The 17,571-nt window shown below is 42.3% G+C and overlaps 1 protein-coding gene across 4 annotated transcripts in view; it reads right to left on the bottom strand.

Moving 5' to 3' along the window:
- Nucleotides 1–17,571, bottom strand: part of PRKG1 (protein kinase cGMP-dependent 1) — a 2,834,149-nt gene that overhangs the window by 945,912 nt on the left and 1,870,666 nt on the right. For all 4 annotated transcript variants that reach the window (XM_069611305.1, XM_069611306.1, XM_069611303.1 and 1 more), the window contains exon 4: nucleotides 7,053–7,158. In XM_069611305.1, the coding sequence (XP_069467406.1) occupies nucleotides 7,053–7,158 (106 nt within the window). The remainder of the gene's footprint in view (nucleotides 1–7,052; nucleotides 7,159–17,571) is intronic.

The raw sequence follows: 17,571 nt of genomic DNA, 5'->3' as shown, positions 1-17,571 counted from the left end.
TGTAACCACAATTGCATTGTAACAATGGTGCAGTGATTGCCACTAAATGATGCACTATAAATTGGCTGTACAGTAGCAGACAGATACATGGATAATAAACATAAAACAGAGAAACAATGTACCGAACTTGGCAAGGTGTAATGAGAAAGCACGCGCTAATATTGCCACTTGGAAGTGGTTATCAGAGTAGCAGGGAAGTAAGCACTTTGGCATCAGTGAGTCATTTCCCCACATTTTCTTTTTATGTTGACACATCATAGAGGTTTCCACAGTGGCGACGGGTGAATTTTTTAACTGGAGAGGTGTTAATATTTGTCCCTGTTATGGCCGAGCGACCGAGCATTGGGAATGGAGCCCACACCACTCAATGAGGGTTTGGGGAATTCAACTCCCCCATCCCTCCGAGAATTTATTTTAAATAATGGATGAAAATGGTGCATTTTAGATCACACTTTTTAGAAAAATTTGGTAAAAAGCCAAACAGTGAGTAATTGGGTTTTGTACGGTAACTCATGAAAAAAGTCCAATAGATGCAAGTCACCAACAGTATACATGAGCAAGTCTCCAACACATTTCCATGATGCCTTTTTTCCACAATATGTGCCAGTATAAAACATTTTAACACTGGCTGTGCCCATACATTTCCATGCTGACTGCAACATTACACCCTATTATTCACATATACGAACATGCTCGTGTTTGCTTTGTGCATATTGCCAGTAATGATACTGTAGGAAAATATGTCCATGATTGTTCTGCCAACATATGGCAATATCCCCACATAAGAACATACTCCAGTTGGCTTTGCTATTAAAAATGCATGCCAAAGAATGAAAACATGTCCGAATTGGCTGTACTAAAATGCCAGTCAAGATACATAATCACACTTATCGTGTTTGCTTTATCAAAGATGCCCAATACAAAACGTTATAAAGCAATAAGACGTGGCTATACTTAGTGCATAAAAGTGATGGTCTTGCTTCATAATAACACTTATCATTCCTGCTTTACCAATGATGCCCAATACAAAATGCCATACCACAACACAAAATGACTGAACTGGCTGCATTGAAATGCCAGTCTAGCTTCATAATACCACGTATCCTTGCTTTACCAAAGGTGCCTAATACAAAATGTTATCCACAGTAAGAATAATACCACTGATCCTGCTTGCTTTATCAAAGATGCCAAATACAAAATGCTGTGCCTCAAAAAGAAATGGCTAGACTGGTAGCATTACACATGTCAGTCTTTCTTCATAGTAAGTATGGGGAAGGGGAAGTAAACACCCTCAGCCTTGCATGGCTCATTGAGCTTGAACGGCTGGGGAGATTTAACTGTGAAAGGGAAACAAAGCACTCCTGAATAAAACAGCTGAGGGAGTGCTCATATTTTACTGGGCTGGCTCCTCCATAATGGTTTGAGTGGGGGCCAAGACCCGGTGGGTCGAATGGCCCCACTCCCATAATGGACGAGCTGCCCCTGGGTTTCCAAGACATGCAGGATACTCATGTACTGTCAAAAAAATCTATGGATATGTATCATTTGAAATTATACATTTAGTTATCAGTAAACACCCTCTCTTTGGGCACAGCCATGAATCTATCGGACATTAAAAAATTCTAGCCCCAGTAATTTACATTAAACCCTCAAAAAACAGATTCTGTTTCCCATTGTCACCTTATAAGATACCACTATTTTAAAACATATCCTCTCTCCAGCACACCAATTGCAAATAGTTGTTTTTCCGTTTGCCTGGTTAAGAGTATGCAGGAGTAGTCTGATGGGCCAGGGGAATGTTAGTCATGTCAGGTCAGAGAGCTACTTCTGCCGTTTTCCTGCTACAAGCATTCAATTACTCCATTGATCAATCTACCAGCTGCTTGTTATTTCTGCCTGCTTTGGTCTGCATTCTCTGCTGTGCCTCAGATTTTCCCATCTTGAATTGCTCTGCAGTTTGTGTGAATATCAATGGACAGGCTGCTGCCTGGCATTTTGAAACTGTTGCATCTGAAGTATAATTTCTTCAAGCCGTACTTGTTGAGTGGCTACGCCTAGGTTTATCTTGGGCTACAAATCATGCATTTATCACGCCATTCTTCCAAGGGGGGGCTCTTATTCGTATTATGCGAATTATGTGCTGTGGTGAGAAGTGGCACACCGAGGTCCTCTTTATTTTCCGATCATTAAAAAGCACAAGACGTTGAAGAAAGGACATAATGGAGAGATACAATCACAATCATTATGATTTCAGGATAACATGCTTGTCTGCTGCTTAGTCACAATGTGTTCTGGCAGGTTTTACAGGTTTCCTGAGATTGAGAAAGATTCTTAAATTATATACATGTTGTATATGCACTTAGCAAAACAACATATGCACTTAGCAAAACAACAAAAACCAAACTTGCTTTAAAGAATGCTCTTGATGGGGCTCAGGTGTTTAAAGGGTGGAGCACCAGGGAAAAAAGTAGAGAACTCCCTTGGTGGAATGGGGAGAACTCCCTTGGTTGAATGGGGAGAACTGCCTTGGTGGAAGAGGAGATAGCAGCAGGAAGTCCAGCCCAACCCACAAGAAGCCTGAGGAGAACGTAACACAGAGACGTTGAAGGACAGCACAGTGAAGCAGAGTGGAAATGCGTGGCAAGGGAGCCGTGACTCCTGGGAGCCAGTGAAGGCGGGAGAAGGAAACCGTGGGGAGTGTTGGTCCCTTTGCTGTCGCCAAACAGTGCTCGTTCTGATGAATGGAAGTACCATTCCAGGGCTGTCTGAGGGGCAGGCGGGCAGACCCTGATCTCAAGGAATCTAAAAAATGTGCACTGCAACATATGAGTTTCAGAGACTGCGAGAAACCCTGTGCGCGTATGAAAGTTGCTGACTTACACTGTACACAAGTGGTCGCCTGCAATCTGCACATTCTGGAAAGCCTCTGATCAAAGCAGAAGAACAAACCAAAATGAATGCAATGCTAGAAGTGGACTTTGTTGAAAAAATGTATTGGAGTGGTCACATCTGAAGGAATTATATGTGCTCAAAGATCTCCGATCAATCAAGGATACTAAGAAAGTAATATGAACAGTTAATGCTGTGAAAACAAGAATGAAAGCTGTGAACGAGCAGCTAAGGGGAGCCAGTGGAGTGTGAGCAAAATTCCAACCAAGCAAAGGTAAGCTGAATAGGTGGAAGTGAAGGCTGTAAGTGAAAGCTAATAAAGTGAAATTTGGAAAAGAGAGCCAAGGAAGTGCCAGGAAAGAGAAACCACCTATCTATCAACGTGTGAGCTTCTGAGTTAGTCGTGAACTGCCAAATCAATCTGGGTCATGGTGGCAGAAAGCTGTGACATGGGTAACTGGTTGCGTGACCTGGAATGGGTGGGCCATGCTGACTGTCAACTGTGCCTAGACCAGGAAGCCCCAACAAATCCAGAAAAATGTTTAACAAAACCCTGAAACAAGATAAAGCTGAACATTGTGAGGTTGTTTTGTGTACCAGTGCTTGGAGCTAGGAGAAGGGAGTCGGAGCTCCTTTGGAACATTATTTTACAGAACCAGTGCTTGGAGCTAGCGGAAGGAAACCCTGCACTACTTTGGAACATTATTTTATGAATCAGTGCTTGAAACTAGGGGAAGGAAACCCTGAGCTCCCTTGGAACATTATTTTATGAATCAGTGCTAGAAGCTTGGGGAAGGAAACCCTGAGCTCCTTTGCAACATGATTTTATGAATCAGTGCTTGAAACTAGGGGAAGGAAACCCTGAGCTCCTTTGCAACATGATTTTATGAACCAGTGCTTGAAGCTTGGGGAAGGATGCCATGAGCTCCTTTGGAAGATTGTTTTGTGAACCAGGGCTTGAAGCTTGTGGAAGAGAAACCTGAGCTCCTTTTGAACTATGTATACTAAAAACAAATCTGCTTGAAACTTGGGGAATAGAAACCTAAGTTCTGATGGAACATTTGAAACCCATAACTGTTGGAAGTGTATCCTGAACTTGGGGAAGGGAGCTAGAGACTGCCCTAGACTTTGTGTTGAACACTATTGAGTTACAAAAACCCTACACGACATGTTTGTGTCAGAACCTATGCTTGCCTTCACGTCTAATACAGACTTCTGATCTGGACTCTCAGACATATTTTGTTCTTCATTTCTTTAGGTAGGGAAATCCCCACCATAGCCATATGGCAAGTTAGGCATTACACTCATCTAGATATATAATAAAGATTCTACTGTTGAATTCTCTATCTGTTGTCTGTGTCATCTCTTGCTACCATGTCTGTCTCACACTGTCACATCAATTGGTATGAGGCAGTGGGAGAGGCAGAGGTATAACGTAATTCTAGGTGATGTCTCAGGCACAACTAACAAAGTATCATGGGGGGCACCATTTTGCCCCTAAACCATTTAACCTGCTCCATTGTAAGGTAGATTATTGTAATGGTGTGAACTTAATCCCCTCTAAGGACTACAATTTTTAGGATTTAAGGAAATTTGAGATTAGATTATGTGCCCAGGATCACCAAATTTGTTTAAATAGTGAAGCCTGGATTTTAGCACACTCTGCAATTTAGTCTCTTGACCATATACTTTCTGAATTTACTTGGTACAAGTATTTAGGCATTGACTTTCAAATACCTCACTGATACTGTTTTAAAGTGATTACTTACAAAATACACATATCACATAGTAAAGCTATATGACAATATATGAATCCTTAAAGAAACATGTTAAGGCAACATAATACCATTATGGCTATTTCTGAGTGGAAAACTACAAGTCCTGGAATGCAAAATAATGCAAGTTTAAACGTTTCCTGTTTCACATCATTGTAATTTTAGCACTTTAAGACACACACTGCAGTATTTTGTGCAGTAAAGTCACCTGAGTATAGAGATGTATTTATTTAATTTGTATTTATTTATTGTCACAAGATTGATCGAATGCGTAAACTCCCAGCATGCTGGTACACATAATGTTAATAACGTTTGACTCTTTGCATAATAGATGTAAATGAATCTTTAGAAAGATCTTTACTGCGTTACTCAATTGAGTTGCCTTGGTAGCAGGCACAGATCTGGTGGGTAACTGGAGTGGTGGGGATGTCCACTTGGAAATGTTCCGTCACGCTGCCAATAGACCAAACACTATTTCCTGAGATAGGTGCCTGTTACAAAATGCATGTTTTACTGTCATAATTGTGAGGTCATTGTTGGGGTGCCTTTTGGCACCTGCATTTTGTCCCCCCCATTGCCGCTGTGAAGGTGAGCAGGTCCCTCTAGCAACAGCCCCCATTGAAAGGGTTTGGCTACATCTATTCAAACAAATGACTGCCCACGAGCAGGGCATAGGGTGAAACAAAAGACAAGGTGAAAGCTGTCGTCCAGGAGCCAGGAAACCAGGGGTCGGGACATTTCCCACAACTGCAGGGCCTGTGTGACGAGCAAGTGGATGGAAAAATGGCACGGACCTCTCTAAAATGCCCTGATGTCCCGGTAGAGGGTGATGTGGCCTTAATTATAGAAGGGTGACAGTGTACTCCAGTATTTAGTTTTTGTTTTCACTTCACACTACAGAATCAGACTACATGCCCCATTGTGTGTGGACATGCACTGTTTCTTCAATGGGGTGGGCACCTGCGCTTTATAAGCGAATAGATGGTATAAGGGTGCAAGCCACAGAAGACAGGCCTTCTCTTGCTGCGCTACTGCCTAGTAAAACATCACCCCGGTGGCAATGCATTCTGTGCCAATACTCTTGCAATTGCGGGAGGAACTCAGTAGCTTATTCTTCAGTCAATACCTAGGTGCCACCAAGGGTCCCGGTCTCACCGCATAACATCCACATTCCTTGATCAGAACATCCCATGCCACATATTGTAGCCCCTAATCTCGAATGATACCCTGAATGGCATGCACAGCACTGTGTGGTTTCTTTGCTAGATGCATGCACATTAATAGCCCATAATGCAAATTAAAAAGATTTCAAATATTTAGAAGACAGAGAGGTAATCCCTCCTCTCCAGTGGAGCCAGAGGCAGCATACACTCTCTCTACTTTGTCTCTCACTGTGGGTTCATTAGTTATGTAGGCAGCCTATCACTGAATAATGTCATGACAGAGCATGTCTTCTGTGGTGAAAAATAAGATCACTCCTGTTTCCCCTCTAGCCCCGGTTCCTGCTGATAACTGTGCAAGGAGGAGAGGGGGGCATGTGCAGACATTGGCGAAAGAGTAACAAAGGGCAGGCTCTCTATTATTAACACATTACAGCATGCTTCAAATAAGGGCCTTTTCAGCATAGGAGGTGGCCTGGGGTCAGTACCAATGCTTCAGAGACGGTGGTCTCCTAAGATACCAACAAACGACCTGATTTTAGATTGAGGATCATAGATCAATGAGCCACTGCATTGCTCCCTCAAAAGCAGCCCAATTTGCAGATGAGGGCATGCAACATGTTCATGGGTGTGGCTAATCAGGAGTACAGAGGGGAAATGGAGCACAATCAGAGGTCGAAATGTAGGAAACAAAGTAGAGGAACTATGTTCCCTGCTGACCTGCACCCATGCCCCACGAACCCCATCACCACACTCCCTCCCATGTGAAATTCAAACACCCAAACACCCCTGTTATTTAAGGGAATTTTCTGTGCAGTGCACTGAAATGAAAGTTTGAACTTCTGCCTTCACTTTTATTTTTAAACTTAACCATTTTGTAACGATTTCTTCTTAACATGAAAGTATAGGAACAGTAACACTCCGAAATAAAAGTAGAGGAGCCCCGCTCCTGCCCACTTCGACCACTGACAATCGACCCATGCATAGAGAAACAGCGTAAAACCGAGTGGAAAATCCAGCTCTGCCCTGCTTCTGGTCCTGGCCCAGATGTTTTTAAGCTCCTGGTGCCTAGATTGTAGTAATGTTGGCGCTATTCCGCATGTGCATGTTGCTAGTCTGCAAAGATCTTCCAGTTCATGCAGAACCGGGAGTATTGCTGATTATTTGTCATGCTAGACTAATTTAGCGAGAATGCATAGGTTCAATGACGTAACATAAAAAGTCAAACCTTCTTAGAAACTCCATATACTCCGTATGCTTTATCAGGCCCGTCCTCATCATTATCGTCTGGAAACATTGTCGATCGATAGCCCAGAGTTTCACGTTTGTTAGAGCTGAAAAAAGTATAGAATCATGTTATAATATTGCCACAAAAGGTGTCCTTTTTTTTAAAACATGCTTCCAGATTTTATTTATTTTTTACATTTATTTCAGCACACAACATCCACAGGCATCTAGGCGCGAGTTACAGAAAGTGCATAGTACAATTCGCAAAGTGCAAAAATAGGCAGATTAATTTACAGATCAACAGCTAGATTATTCCCCCAATGAAAGAGTCGGGCTAAGAATACATGTATCCAAACATGAGACCATTTCTATGAGCTGCTTTATTAATATGAAAAAACATGGCATTCAAGCCATATAGATATCCCCCCTGTACCGCAGCTGAGGATGCAGAGATGTAAAGTGTCCCTTCTTAGATAATGCGAGTGGAATGCAGATACTGGTGGCCATTCAGCCTGAGTTCTGGTGTGTTGCTCCCATTACACTTTGGATCTGCCGAAAACGTGTTGTGGTCCCCCAATGAGTGGCAGAAGAGTTCCCCTGGAGGCACAATTAAGAAGCAGAATTACCTTATTTGTACAGGGAGTGCAATTTGTAAACCAGCCCAGCCGGTAAGATAGCTCAGCGGGTTGAGTGCTCACTGCTGCGAACTGCAGGTTTGAATCCCAGCAAGGCCAATTCAGCCTTTCATCCATCTGAGGTTTATAAATGAGTACAACCTTCAGTTGGGTAATATTGCATGTAAATATTTTCTCTGGAAAGCGTTTTATCGAAAGCGCTACATAAATAACACATAATTATCATCATAGTCATTTGCAAGATGGTAGGGAACTAGAGACTTCCTAGGTGGTTGGATTCAGTGGAGATGTGCATTTCTCTGTGCTTTACATTTTCTCATTGGTGGTGGAACGGGGCAGATAAAAGCCAGTGTGACATGCTCGTAGCCATCGTAATTTATGACTGCATGCACAGGTAACATATTGTTAGCAGTTTCATTCATTCTTCTGTCGTGTGGGATTGTGTAATCCTATCTCATTGTATATAGTACTAAAATGGCACTAGGGGAAGATGCGCTTTATATTGGGGACATGTGGTGGAAAGAAGTGAATCTTAGGATGTTTTTATAAAGGCTTGGAAAAGTCCTTCTCGAATATTATTCCAGGTAGACGGGCACACACGCACCTGTAAGACTTATGGAATTGTAATATTTGAAGGTGGGGTTGCTGGACTAAAGTTTTATTTTAGAAACTGTGGAAGGAAATTCCGTCTTTGAATGATGCATGAATCTGATAATTGCACAAACAACTCACATAGGTCAATTTTTAACAGAGACATCTATAGTTAAATCTTTGTCTCCTTGTGGAAATCATATATGTAGATGAAACTGCTACTCACAAAAATGTCCATCAATGTACAGGGAGGGTGGTTTATGTGATGAATCTAACAATATAATCACTCCTTTCTCTGAGATTATCTCCTCCTATGTGGCCAGGGGACGGCAGCCTCTACCTGATCCTGACCCTGGAAGCGGCTATATGGAGGGATGGCCACCTGGGGGTAGCTGACTTTCGGGGAGACCAGGTGATATCGTTAGAGAAAACCACATTACACATTCCCTTACAGGGATGTTTCCTTAATCCCTCATGCCTTAATGGCATATTGTTACTCTCATCCCCCCAACTCCTAATAGATTTATTGTGATGAATCGCCAAACTCACATTATCTCTTGTGATTAATCCCCAAACTTCAATTAGAGAGAATATTTTCACAGCTAGGATGAGAAAGAGGCAGGGAGTAGTCCGGATCACTTCCCAGGAGGCCCGTATCCACAAACTTCAAATCATTCAGAAAGAAACTCCATAATGATGGACACAAGAAAGAACAATGGAGTAATGAGGATCATGAAGACCGTGCGATCAACACAGTGGTCTAGTTGTTGGCAAATCAGTAAGCATGCCGGGAAGTTAAAATACGGCCAGGCTGCAGTTGATTATGAGAAGAAGAGAGGAGATCTGCTGCTGAGTACCATGCTGAAGACAAACAAACCGTGGCAGGCAACCTGAAAGTGAATCTGATACGGGAACGGAGAAACCAGGGCGTGGGCAGTTCAATGCTGAAAGAGAGAGAGCACCATGCACTGCGAAAGCTGACACAGTGAGAGTGCAGTGCTTGATGGAGCGCACATGAAGCCAGTACGCCGAAACAGGGGAGAGCAGAGGAAAGCTGCAGACAACCAGTAAATCCTGGGAAGGAAAAAGGGTTAACGGTTGCTGGCGGATATATTCTGCTCTGCATAAGCAACAGAAACAACTGGTGAACATAAATGGAAAAAAAAGGGTTACCAGTTGGCCAAATAAAGTAAATCACCTCTTGAGAACACTGCACGAGGGAAACAGCACTGTTATTAAAGAAGTGAGCGTATTAGCAAAGTAAGTCATCCATGGCCTATTAAACCCCAACCTGAAAGAAAGAGTGACTCATTTGGTAAAGTCCTGGCAAACAAGTATACAAGGTAAAGTTAAGTAACTGTATAACAAAGTGTTTCTGAGATAAAGTCAGTGAAAACAAGTTTATCAGGTGAAGTTAAGTATCTAGACTACAAAGTGTTTCTATAACAAAGAGTGTTTGTTTAACAAAGTTCTGGCAAGCAAGTGTACCCGGTGAAGTTTAGTGTTCATTTAACAAAATCCTGGCAGGAGAGTATTCCAGGTGAAGTTAAGTAGTTAAGTGTGTTAATTGTGTGTGTGTGTGTGTAGTAAAGCCATGGCAGGAAAGCATACCAGGTGAAGATTGATGTTTATATAATAAAGTCCTGGTAGTAAAGTGCACCAGGTGAAGTGAAATTTAAGCATTTGTGTGACGAGGCCTGATGGAAGAATATTCTAGGTGAAGAACAAATACCTATTGTAAAAAAAATGTTATGAAGGCCATGCCCTTGAACTAATGAACTATTGTGATATTGTAAAAAGAGAAACAGAGTCCTTAGGAAGAGACACACCCTTGGGATATGCAATGTTTAAAAGGGAATGGAGCTGATGCCCCAAGAGAAATGAATACACATAGGGGGCTGAATAGTCCTCTTGAAGCCTGGATATTATTTTGAGTTGGTGAACTTGATACAAGGAATAGGGGAAGGAAGCTGTGAACATTGTTAATTGGAAACCTTTTTATTGGATTGGATCATTTGTGTTGAACTTTAATAAACTCCCAAGGTGTAACAGTATTGACTCTTGAGTTTTCCAAGTGTTCGAATATTCCAGTGGGAGAGCCAGAGTGGGATTACAGACACAGGACAGACCTTTTGTTTGGATATCTTGACACTGGACGCATTCATTTGTTTTGGTTGAGGTAGGGAAAATCCTCCTAGATTAGGGATATTGAGGTATTTTCCAACCCCCATTTTTGATAATAAAGTTTTGTAACCACAAACGTGTCTCACTCCTGGCTCCTCACATTTATAAATTAAGCTTTGAGTCCTATGGCCAAACTTTCTATTTTATGGTGTGTGTTCAGTAAATCACACACAAGCTCGTAGTAGACTGCAGATCTAGCACTGGAGGAACAATAGAACAATTTCTTTTTTGTTTTCACTTTCAGTCTAATTGAGAGCTTCCTTGTGATGCTCAACGATGCATAAAAACAATATGGAGAAGAGGTTCCATACATGGTTTTTCACTGAACCCTAATTTCCTAATTCAACATTACATTTTTCTGAAATTTAGAAACTCAGTGCAATATGGGTTTCCCTGATGATTCAATAAAAAAAAAAATCAAATTTTCTTTAGGTCCAAAATATTTTAAACTATATCATGGTTTGTTTAGAAGTCCCATGTACGATCCCAATCCATTGCACAATATTAGAACACACCTTATTTTCTCTGAAGTCTATCAGCAAAGGCCTCTACAAGCAGGGAGGAGGCAGATTGTATACGCTCATTGGAGGAGCAGGTGGTCTTTAGCAAATATTTCCCTCTGCTTTTTCTAGTACCCTAACTACAAGAAACAGAGGAATGGTCTCCAGTATACGTGATCAATTGGCAATGCCTGTGTTTGAACTATTCGTCATTCAGGTTTATATCTAATTATTTTATTTGTACACGTGTGTAATGATGGTGAAGGGCAACATGAGAGATAAGGAGGGAAGAGGAGGTGTAGGGGAGCAGTGTTAAGAGCGTAGCACACATGTTAAAGAAATACAAGAGACATCATACAATGTTGTGATTCATACCACGCAAAAGACATTTGGAGCAAATTGTTTTAAATGAATTGATAGGATAATATCGTCAGTGTATTTTTCGTAGGTGAGATCATGGTAGTCGTGGAATAATGTGTTGATTTGCTCATTAATTCTCTCTTTCAGTGGCTTCCTGAATTTCTTGATTCTCTTAATCTTTGATGGATTCACAACAAATGTCACGTGTGTATGGCATGGATGGTGGCCACTCGGCTTCTCTTTTCCATAGTCAACCTCAAGTTGGCATAAGTGTTTCAAATTCGGTTACAGTCTCTAAAAGGACTCTATTGCCTCATCACAAAAGCAGTGTCGTGTGTCTATTTGTATTTGTGTGTGTGTGTGTGTGCACTGCAGGCATGCGTGCATGAATGTGTGTATTAATGAGCGCAGACAAACAACCAAGAATGTATCCTAGTTCCACCACTCTGTGAAAAGGCCTAATCTAAGTCAAATTAATATCCCTTCTCTCTGCATAAACACTAGCCAGGTCGCCAGCATCCCCTACGTGACTGATGGTTTAATCCAAGCGTGCATGCTTCTCCATCGGAAGCGTTCCCTGTAGAGCCGGGCTACCATGTCAATTTCATGTGTCCCGCCCCCTCTGCTGTGGGAACTGCTCATCAAAAGCATAACTCATCGGATTCAGAAATCCCTAACTGCTAGCTTTTTAAGATGCTGGGATTTCACAGGTGTAATACATTGCTGAAGAGATGTGTTTTTTTGTTTTGTTTTTGTTTTCTCAGAAGAGATTCTAACGTGAAGTTTATTTAGAAAGTGACTACTAACTGAATGACAAAAGGCCTATGACCACGTGAGCGGCTGTGCATGGTGATGATTGGCTTGCGACTGCGGCTGCCTGATGCACGAGCCTTGGCGTTCAGGCCAGTGCCAGAGTAGCATCTGAAGTCAGCCATGTATTCTGCCTCTAGAGAGAACACTGCAGATACATCATGAAATCAAAACTGGTAATGGATTTAAACCCCCCCGAGAAACACATGTCCTCTATGCCAAGCATTTAAACTGCAACACAGTCATGTTAAATCGATAACCGTTCAAGTGTGCAACATTAGAATGAGTGGGCATAACTTGCGGGGAGGGGGGGGGGGGGGTAATACGTGAAGGTGTCAGGAAAACGCACACAGGCAAACCTACAGCAGCCTCGAATCGCCGCGCGGATACTCTAGCAAATCATATTGCTTCCATTATGTCATGCATGGAATACGATGCCATGTGGTGACAGATACTGCTCAAGACGCAAAGGCCCGCTCTGCGTGTTTGCCGCCGTCCATGCTGATGAGGGTTAGATAAACTATATACAGGGGGATGTGTTTCAAAAATATGGTCTATTCTGAGGAAATGAAGGCAAAAGTCAGCCCTGGGCATCAACACATTTGGAACCCCTACGGGGAGCATTCATTCCCTGATTCACAGGAAAGGTGGAAAATGTGTGTGGCATGCATGCAAACCGTGCAGGAAGGGGGGTCTAGGGGTTTACTTTGGCTGCTGCCCTCGCCCCGTCTCTCAGCCCTCTTGCGTTGATTAGGTGCGTGTAATGTGCAGGGTAAGGCACTGGGCAGAAAGGGGACATGTATAAAATATATCACCTTTGCAAGAGCCCATACAGTTTGCTAATTAGGCCAACACATGCTTAATGTGCTAATCAACAATAATTGCACACTAAATGCTTTAGTGACAGGATGTTAGGCCAGTATTACATAAACTGTGCTCTGGTGCTGCTAATGCAATTGTGCATGGTATTAGCACTGGCAAAAAGTATTATTTGAACACGGGTAATTATTGTCTTAGTATTAAATTGTAAACGTTACCCTGATGAAAAGAAATGCCTTGAAAGCATCGTTTTTGCAATAGGGCAATTTATGCCGCTGCGCGTGCTAGTACGGCGCAACATTCTGCTAACATTGCTCAACATTCTCTGTATTGTGGACCTAGGTTTCTGTGTCCCCTCTTAAGTGCACAGTTGGTTGATTACACTGCCCAAAAGAAGTGTGTGTCCATGTTAGATCCGTTTTTATTTTTAAATCAAAATGTTTGAGGTTTTAAATATCGGGATTTAATGACGAGTGTATGCTCAGATGGAATAATGCATTAGCTTTCAAAGTCACATGGATCTTCATTAACAGATGGCAAGGAAACTGGGGGAATAAACAGTGATAAGTGTTTTGTTGTCATGTTTTTATCAAATCCAGTGAACCAACTACGCTGAACAGCTGCAATTGCATGCCAATGCTTTATGCAGATGAAAGGATACACAACGTGTCAACAGCAGGCGTCTACATCTTTACACAGCAGGAATCACAGTGAGAAAGGGACTTGGCATAGAAGGCTCATCTCGCCCACATAAAGGAAAAGTAAGAATGGTAAACATATACAAACATGCCACTTCCCCAATTGTATGAAGCCACTGATTAGTTAAGAATTAAAACAAAAAAACTCTGCTGCAGGCTGCAGCCAGTTTGGGGTGCCACTGCCAGGCAAAACTACATTGGGTAGAAGGGGGTGCCCTAAAATGGGGTGAACATAGCAACAGCTGCACACTTTGTCCATGCCTTCTCTGGAATAGACACACTGCCAGGCTAGAATGGCTCCTCGCTCATACATTTTAGGGTATAGCAAAAAACGTTGCGGAATTTCTTGTCTTATTGGATCAGACCATTTAATTTGCAAGGCCATATTCACCCTAAAACTGTCATCAAACTCCCTACCATTTTCTTCAATGCCCTGAAATTGACAACAATTCCAAACACTGCATCAATGGGTTCAAATACAAGCAGGAAAACCAATTAGCAGATTAAAAAGGTTAAACTGCCTCAGTGCACATTGTGAGGGGTCAGAAATGTGAGGCGGACAACTTGGTGAAAGGTTTTTCACAAGAAGCCATTGTATTAACTCATAGGAATATGGCAAACGCCTCATTATCCCTAACCTAACGAGGATTCCCCTGCCTGAAAATAAACTAAAGGAAAACACTCTAGTAAAAGGAATCTGTCCCTCACACTTATACATGCATCACACTCATAACAAAGGTAATATATGGCAATTCAAATGAAACAGAAATCACAGTTATGTTTAACATAAACCTAATAACTGTGTATCTTTGTAACCGGGGTTGGATCCCCTTCCCTAGTTTCAAAACAGGATTTTCAATCAAAATAAGAAAGTTCTTTGTTGTAGCCATGGTTTCGGCTACTAGTATTGAGTTCTTATCCCGGCTGACCATGATCTCCCCCCAGTCACATGTTGATAATAGAGAGACGAGTAATATGGCGCCGGCTGCAAGTCTTGAATCAAATAAGGATCATGTTGCAGAGTTCGACTTGCCTCTCGCTCAGTGATAGTTAGTAAAGGAAAGAATTGCGCAATAGCTTTTTTATTCTTAACGTAGAAACTATCACGATTTTGACGTATGGCTGGTCATGCTGGATAAAGTTGTGGCACTAGTGCATCCTATTATGGTGGATAACTCTTCTTAGACTGTAAAATCTGGGTTCGCTGACACAGTCAATACTGGCAGCCAATCATCTGCTCAGGACTCTGGCTTCACAATGGCCAAGCGTAATAGTAGCCCGACTGAGCCAGAAGTCTTGAACATTATGAAACCGCTGGTTCCAGAAACCGTGGTGTTGCACCCGCCCTATTCCCATATCTTTGCTTCCCTCTATATGTATTACTGGAAATGCATGTGATAGGAAGTCCATAGTGTATGCTGATGCGGGATCATACTAATCCTTCATGACCTTTAAAGATTGGTCGAAACTTAAAGCCCATCCTTTTTTGACTGTTTGTGGCAGTAAACTTGAGATGCCACCTGTTACTGATAAATCATTGAGAGAACTAGTCATGGACCCAAGAAATCTAATCATCTCCAATGTCTTGCCACTTCTAAAACCACAACTGAAAGAGGTCCCTAGGACTAAGGTGATGGCCTGGCTTTGAGATAGAACTGGACCAGGTATTGCTAGGAGTCTGGATCTGAAGATTCTGCGTAGGATTAAGTTGGACAATTGGTGCTCGGATGTTGATAGAGATTATGTAGTCATTGGCTGTGGCCATAGTAATCTCACACTCTTCCTGGCAAACTGTAATACTTTTTCTAATATGCCCTTGGACTTGAACCTGATTGTGGATTGTGGATAATTGTTATTGTCAAGATGTGTTTTTGTGGTATGTTTTATGTTTGCACTGAGATTTGTTGTTGTACCCTTCTGTCATTGTTTGTGGGGCCCCCGATGCCTGCGGGCTTCAGTGCCTTATATATATATATATATATATATATATATATATACAAATACATTCGTAATTTTGGGTGTTCAGTTAAGACAAGCAGGGGTTAGTTAAGGACAATCTCCGACGTGGCCTTCCAAGGCAATATGAGCCCTTTGTGACGCGGATGTGATGGGAAACAGCTAATGCATTTCCAGAAGCCAAAGCCAGATATGTGGCCATCACATCAGTGTTTGGGCTCCTCCTGGTTGGTCCTCAAAGATGCAGCTTCCTGGAGCAGATGGAAACTGGTATTAGAAGGGCATTCCATGACCCGGGACAGCTGTTAATTGGTGGTGAACAGCGTTGCGATTGTTCAACGCAGGATATAATACTTCCGAAATAACATTACAGGATTTTCTCTTCGGTTCTTTTGAGTGTGTTGAGAGGTTTTCTCAAAGGGTGGCTGCAGTAAGTAGGAGAGGATGTCACTCTCTCCCCAGATTGGCCCACATTTGCTTCTCTTGATTTTCATACTATGGGCCTAATTCACAAAAGTGTTGTATAATGGCAAAACCCCATCGGAAAAACACTCTGTGAACCAGAACATATGTTGCCAGACTGCAAATAAACATTGTTTATAGGGCCCACATGGTTGGTGCACATTTCCATTTCCGGGTGCATTGTCGATGGAATGCTTAGAGATAGCAACATTGGGCCCCAAGGAGCTCTTTTACATGTCCCCTTGGAAAAGCCACAACGTTGAGTTGGCAAATTCTTCCTCCTCTCTCGAAAGGTAGTGTTGGCATAACGGCTACCCTCTAGGGCTCTTCCGGTGCTCGAGATGATTGGCATCAACCTTTAGTTCAGTTTCACGTGTCAGCAACCATGTTTCCAACTATTTTTAGGGGCAGTTTAACCCTGATGAAATCACAGAAGGGAGGCTCCAAGTTGTTTTTTCGCAATGGGTAAAGAATGCCATTTGGAAGGCTATGGCCCCAGTCTGCCCAATGAAGGATAATTATTCTCCGTTTGGATGAACAAAAGAGACATTGCGCAAGAGAGTCAACCCTTTCTGCAGAAGGAAACCAACTATAACAGAATGACTCCCCCAGACCTGTTTGAGCTGGGAGCTGTGTGACGTGCTTCCAAATAAAAGTTAAACACTTACATTTCTTTTCTTCAATTCCAATAATAACTTTTAGGAAAATACGTCCTCTTTGTTCTACTTTGTTCACAAGCTTCAGTTGCACATCTGCTAGTCCCCACCTATAGGCAATAGGTGTCCAATCGTTGTTTATTCACACGTCACTGACCTGTGCAGCTACTGCACTTTGGAGGTCATCCACACTCTTGCCCTAGAGCACGCCCTCTTGGAGGGTTATTACCAGACCAAACATTGATGGGTCCAGACCATTTCTCAGATGGGTCAAAAGCCGCTCCTCTACCCAAACACTCCACACCCTCCCTGCAACCACAGAGGAGCTGGAAGTGATTTTTCCAGGTCTTTCTTGGGATACTGCTTTGTTCCCATGGTGAGTAATTCCTTGAGCCCAGTTACCAAGTAACTAGGGACCAGATGTCCCAGGAATGTCTGTCATGTACGGCCCGTGCCAGTTAGTTCCATAACACAGGGCATGTCCTTACCCTGATGTGTGCAAGCAAAATAGTGCATCTTCCAATGCTTGTGATTTGCTTTACTGATTACGGATTCATTAAAAGTGTATAGGCCTCGTCTGTGTTTTGTGTTGTTAGAGGTGTTTGTGTGCTTGTGTGTCCCAGTTAACTGTTCACCATGTGGACCAGAGCTTTCCATAACTTTTTGTTAAAACAGTGTACATTGGCCCATCATTGCTGTCAATGACGATGTGATGTCACTTCCTTTGCTAGTAGAGATGATCAGTGTGAGATGACGGCTATGATTTGGTCGAAATGGAGCCATCGTTAAACAGGAACAAACACATATCAACATTGTTTGAAAGATGAGGCCAGTTTATATAAACAGACA

Source organism: Ambystoma mexicanum, chromosome 8, assembly GCF_040938575.1.
Source record: "Ambystoma mexicanum isolate Mex_15411 chromosome 8, UKY_AmexF1_1, whole genome shotgun sequence".
NCBI lineage: Eukaryota > Metazoa > Chordata > Amphibia > Caudata > Ambystomatidae > Ambystoma > Ambystoma mexicanum.
Note: the sequence above shows the minus strand (reverse complement) of the source record. Positions and strands in the feature narration are given on the sequence as shown.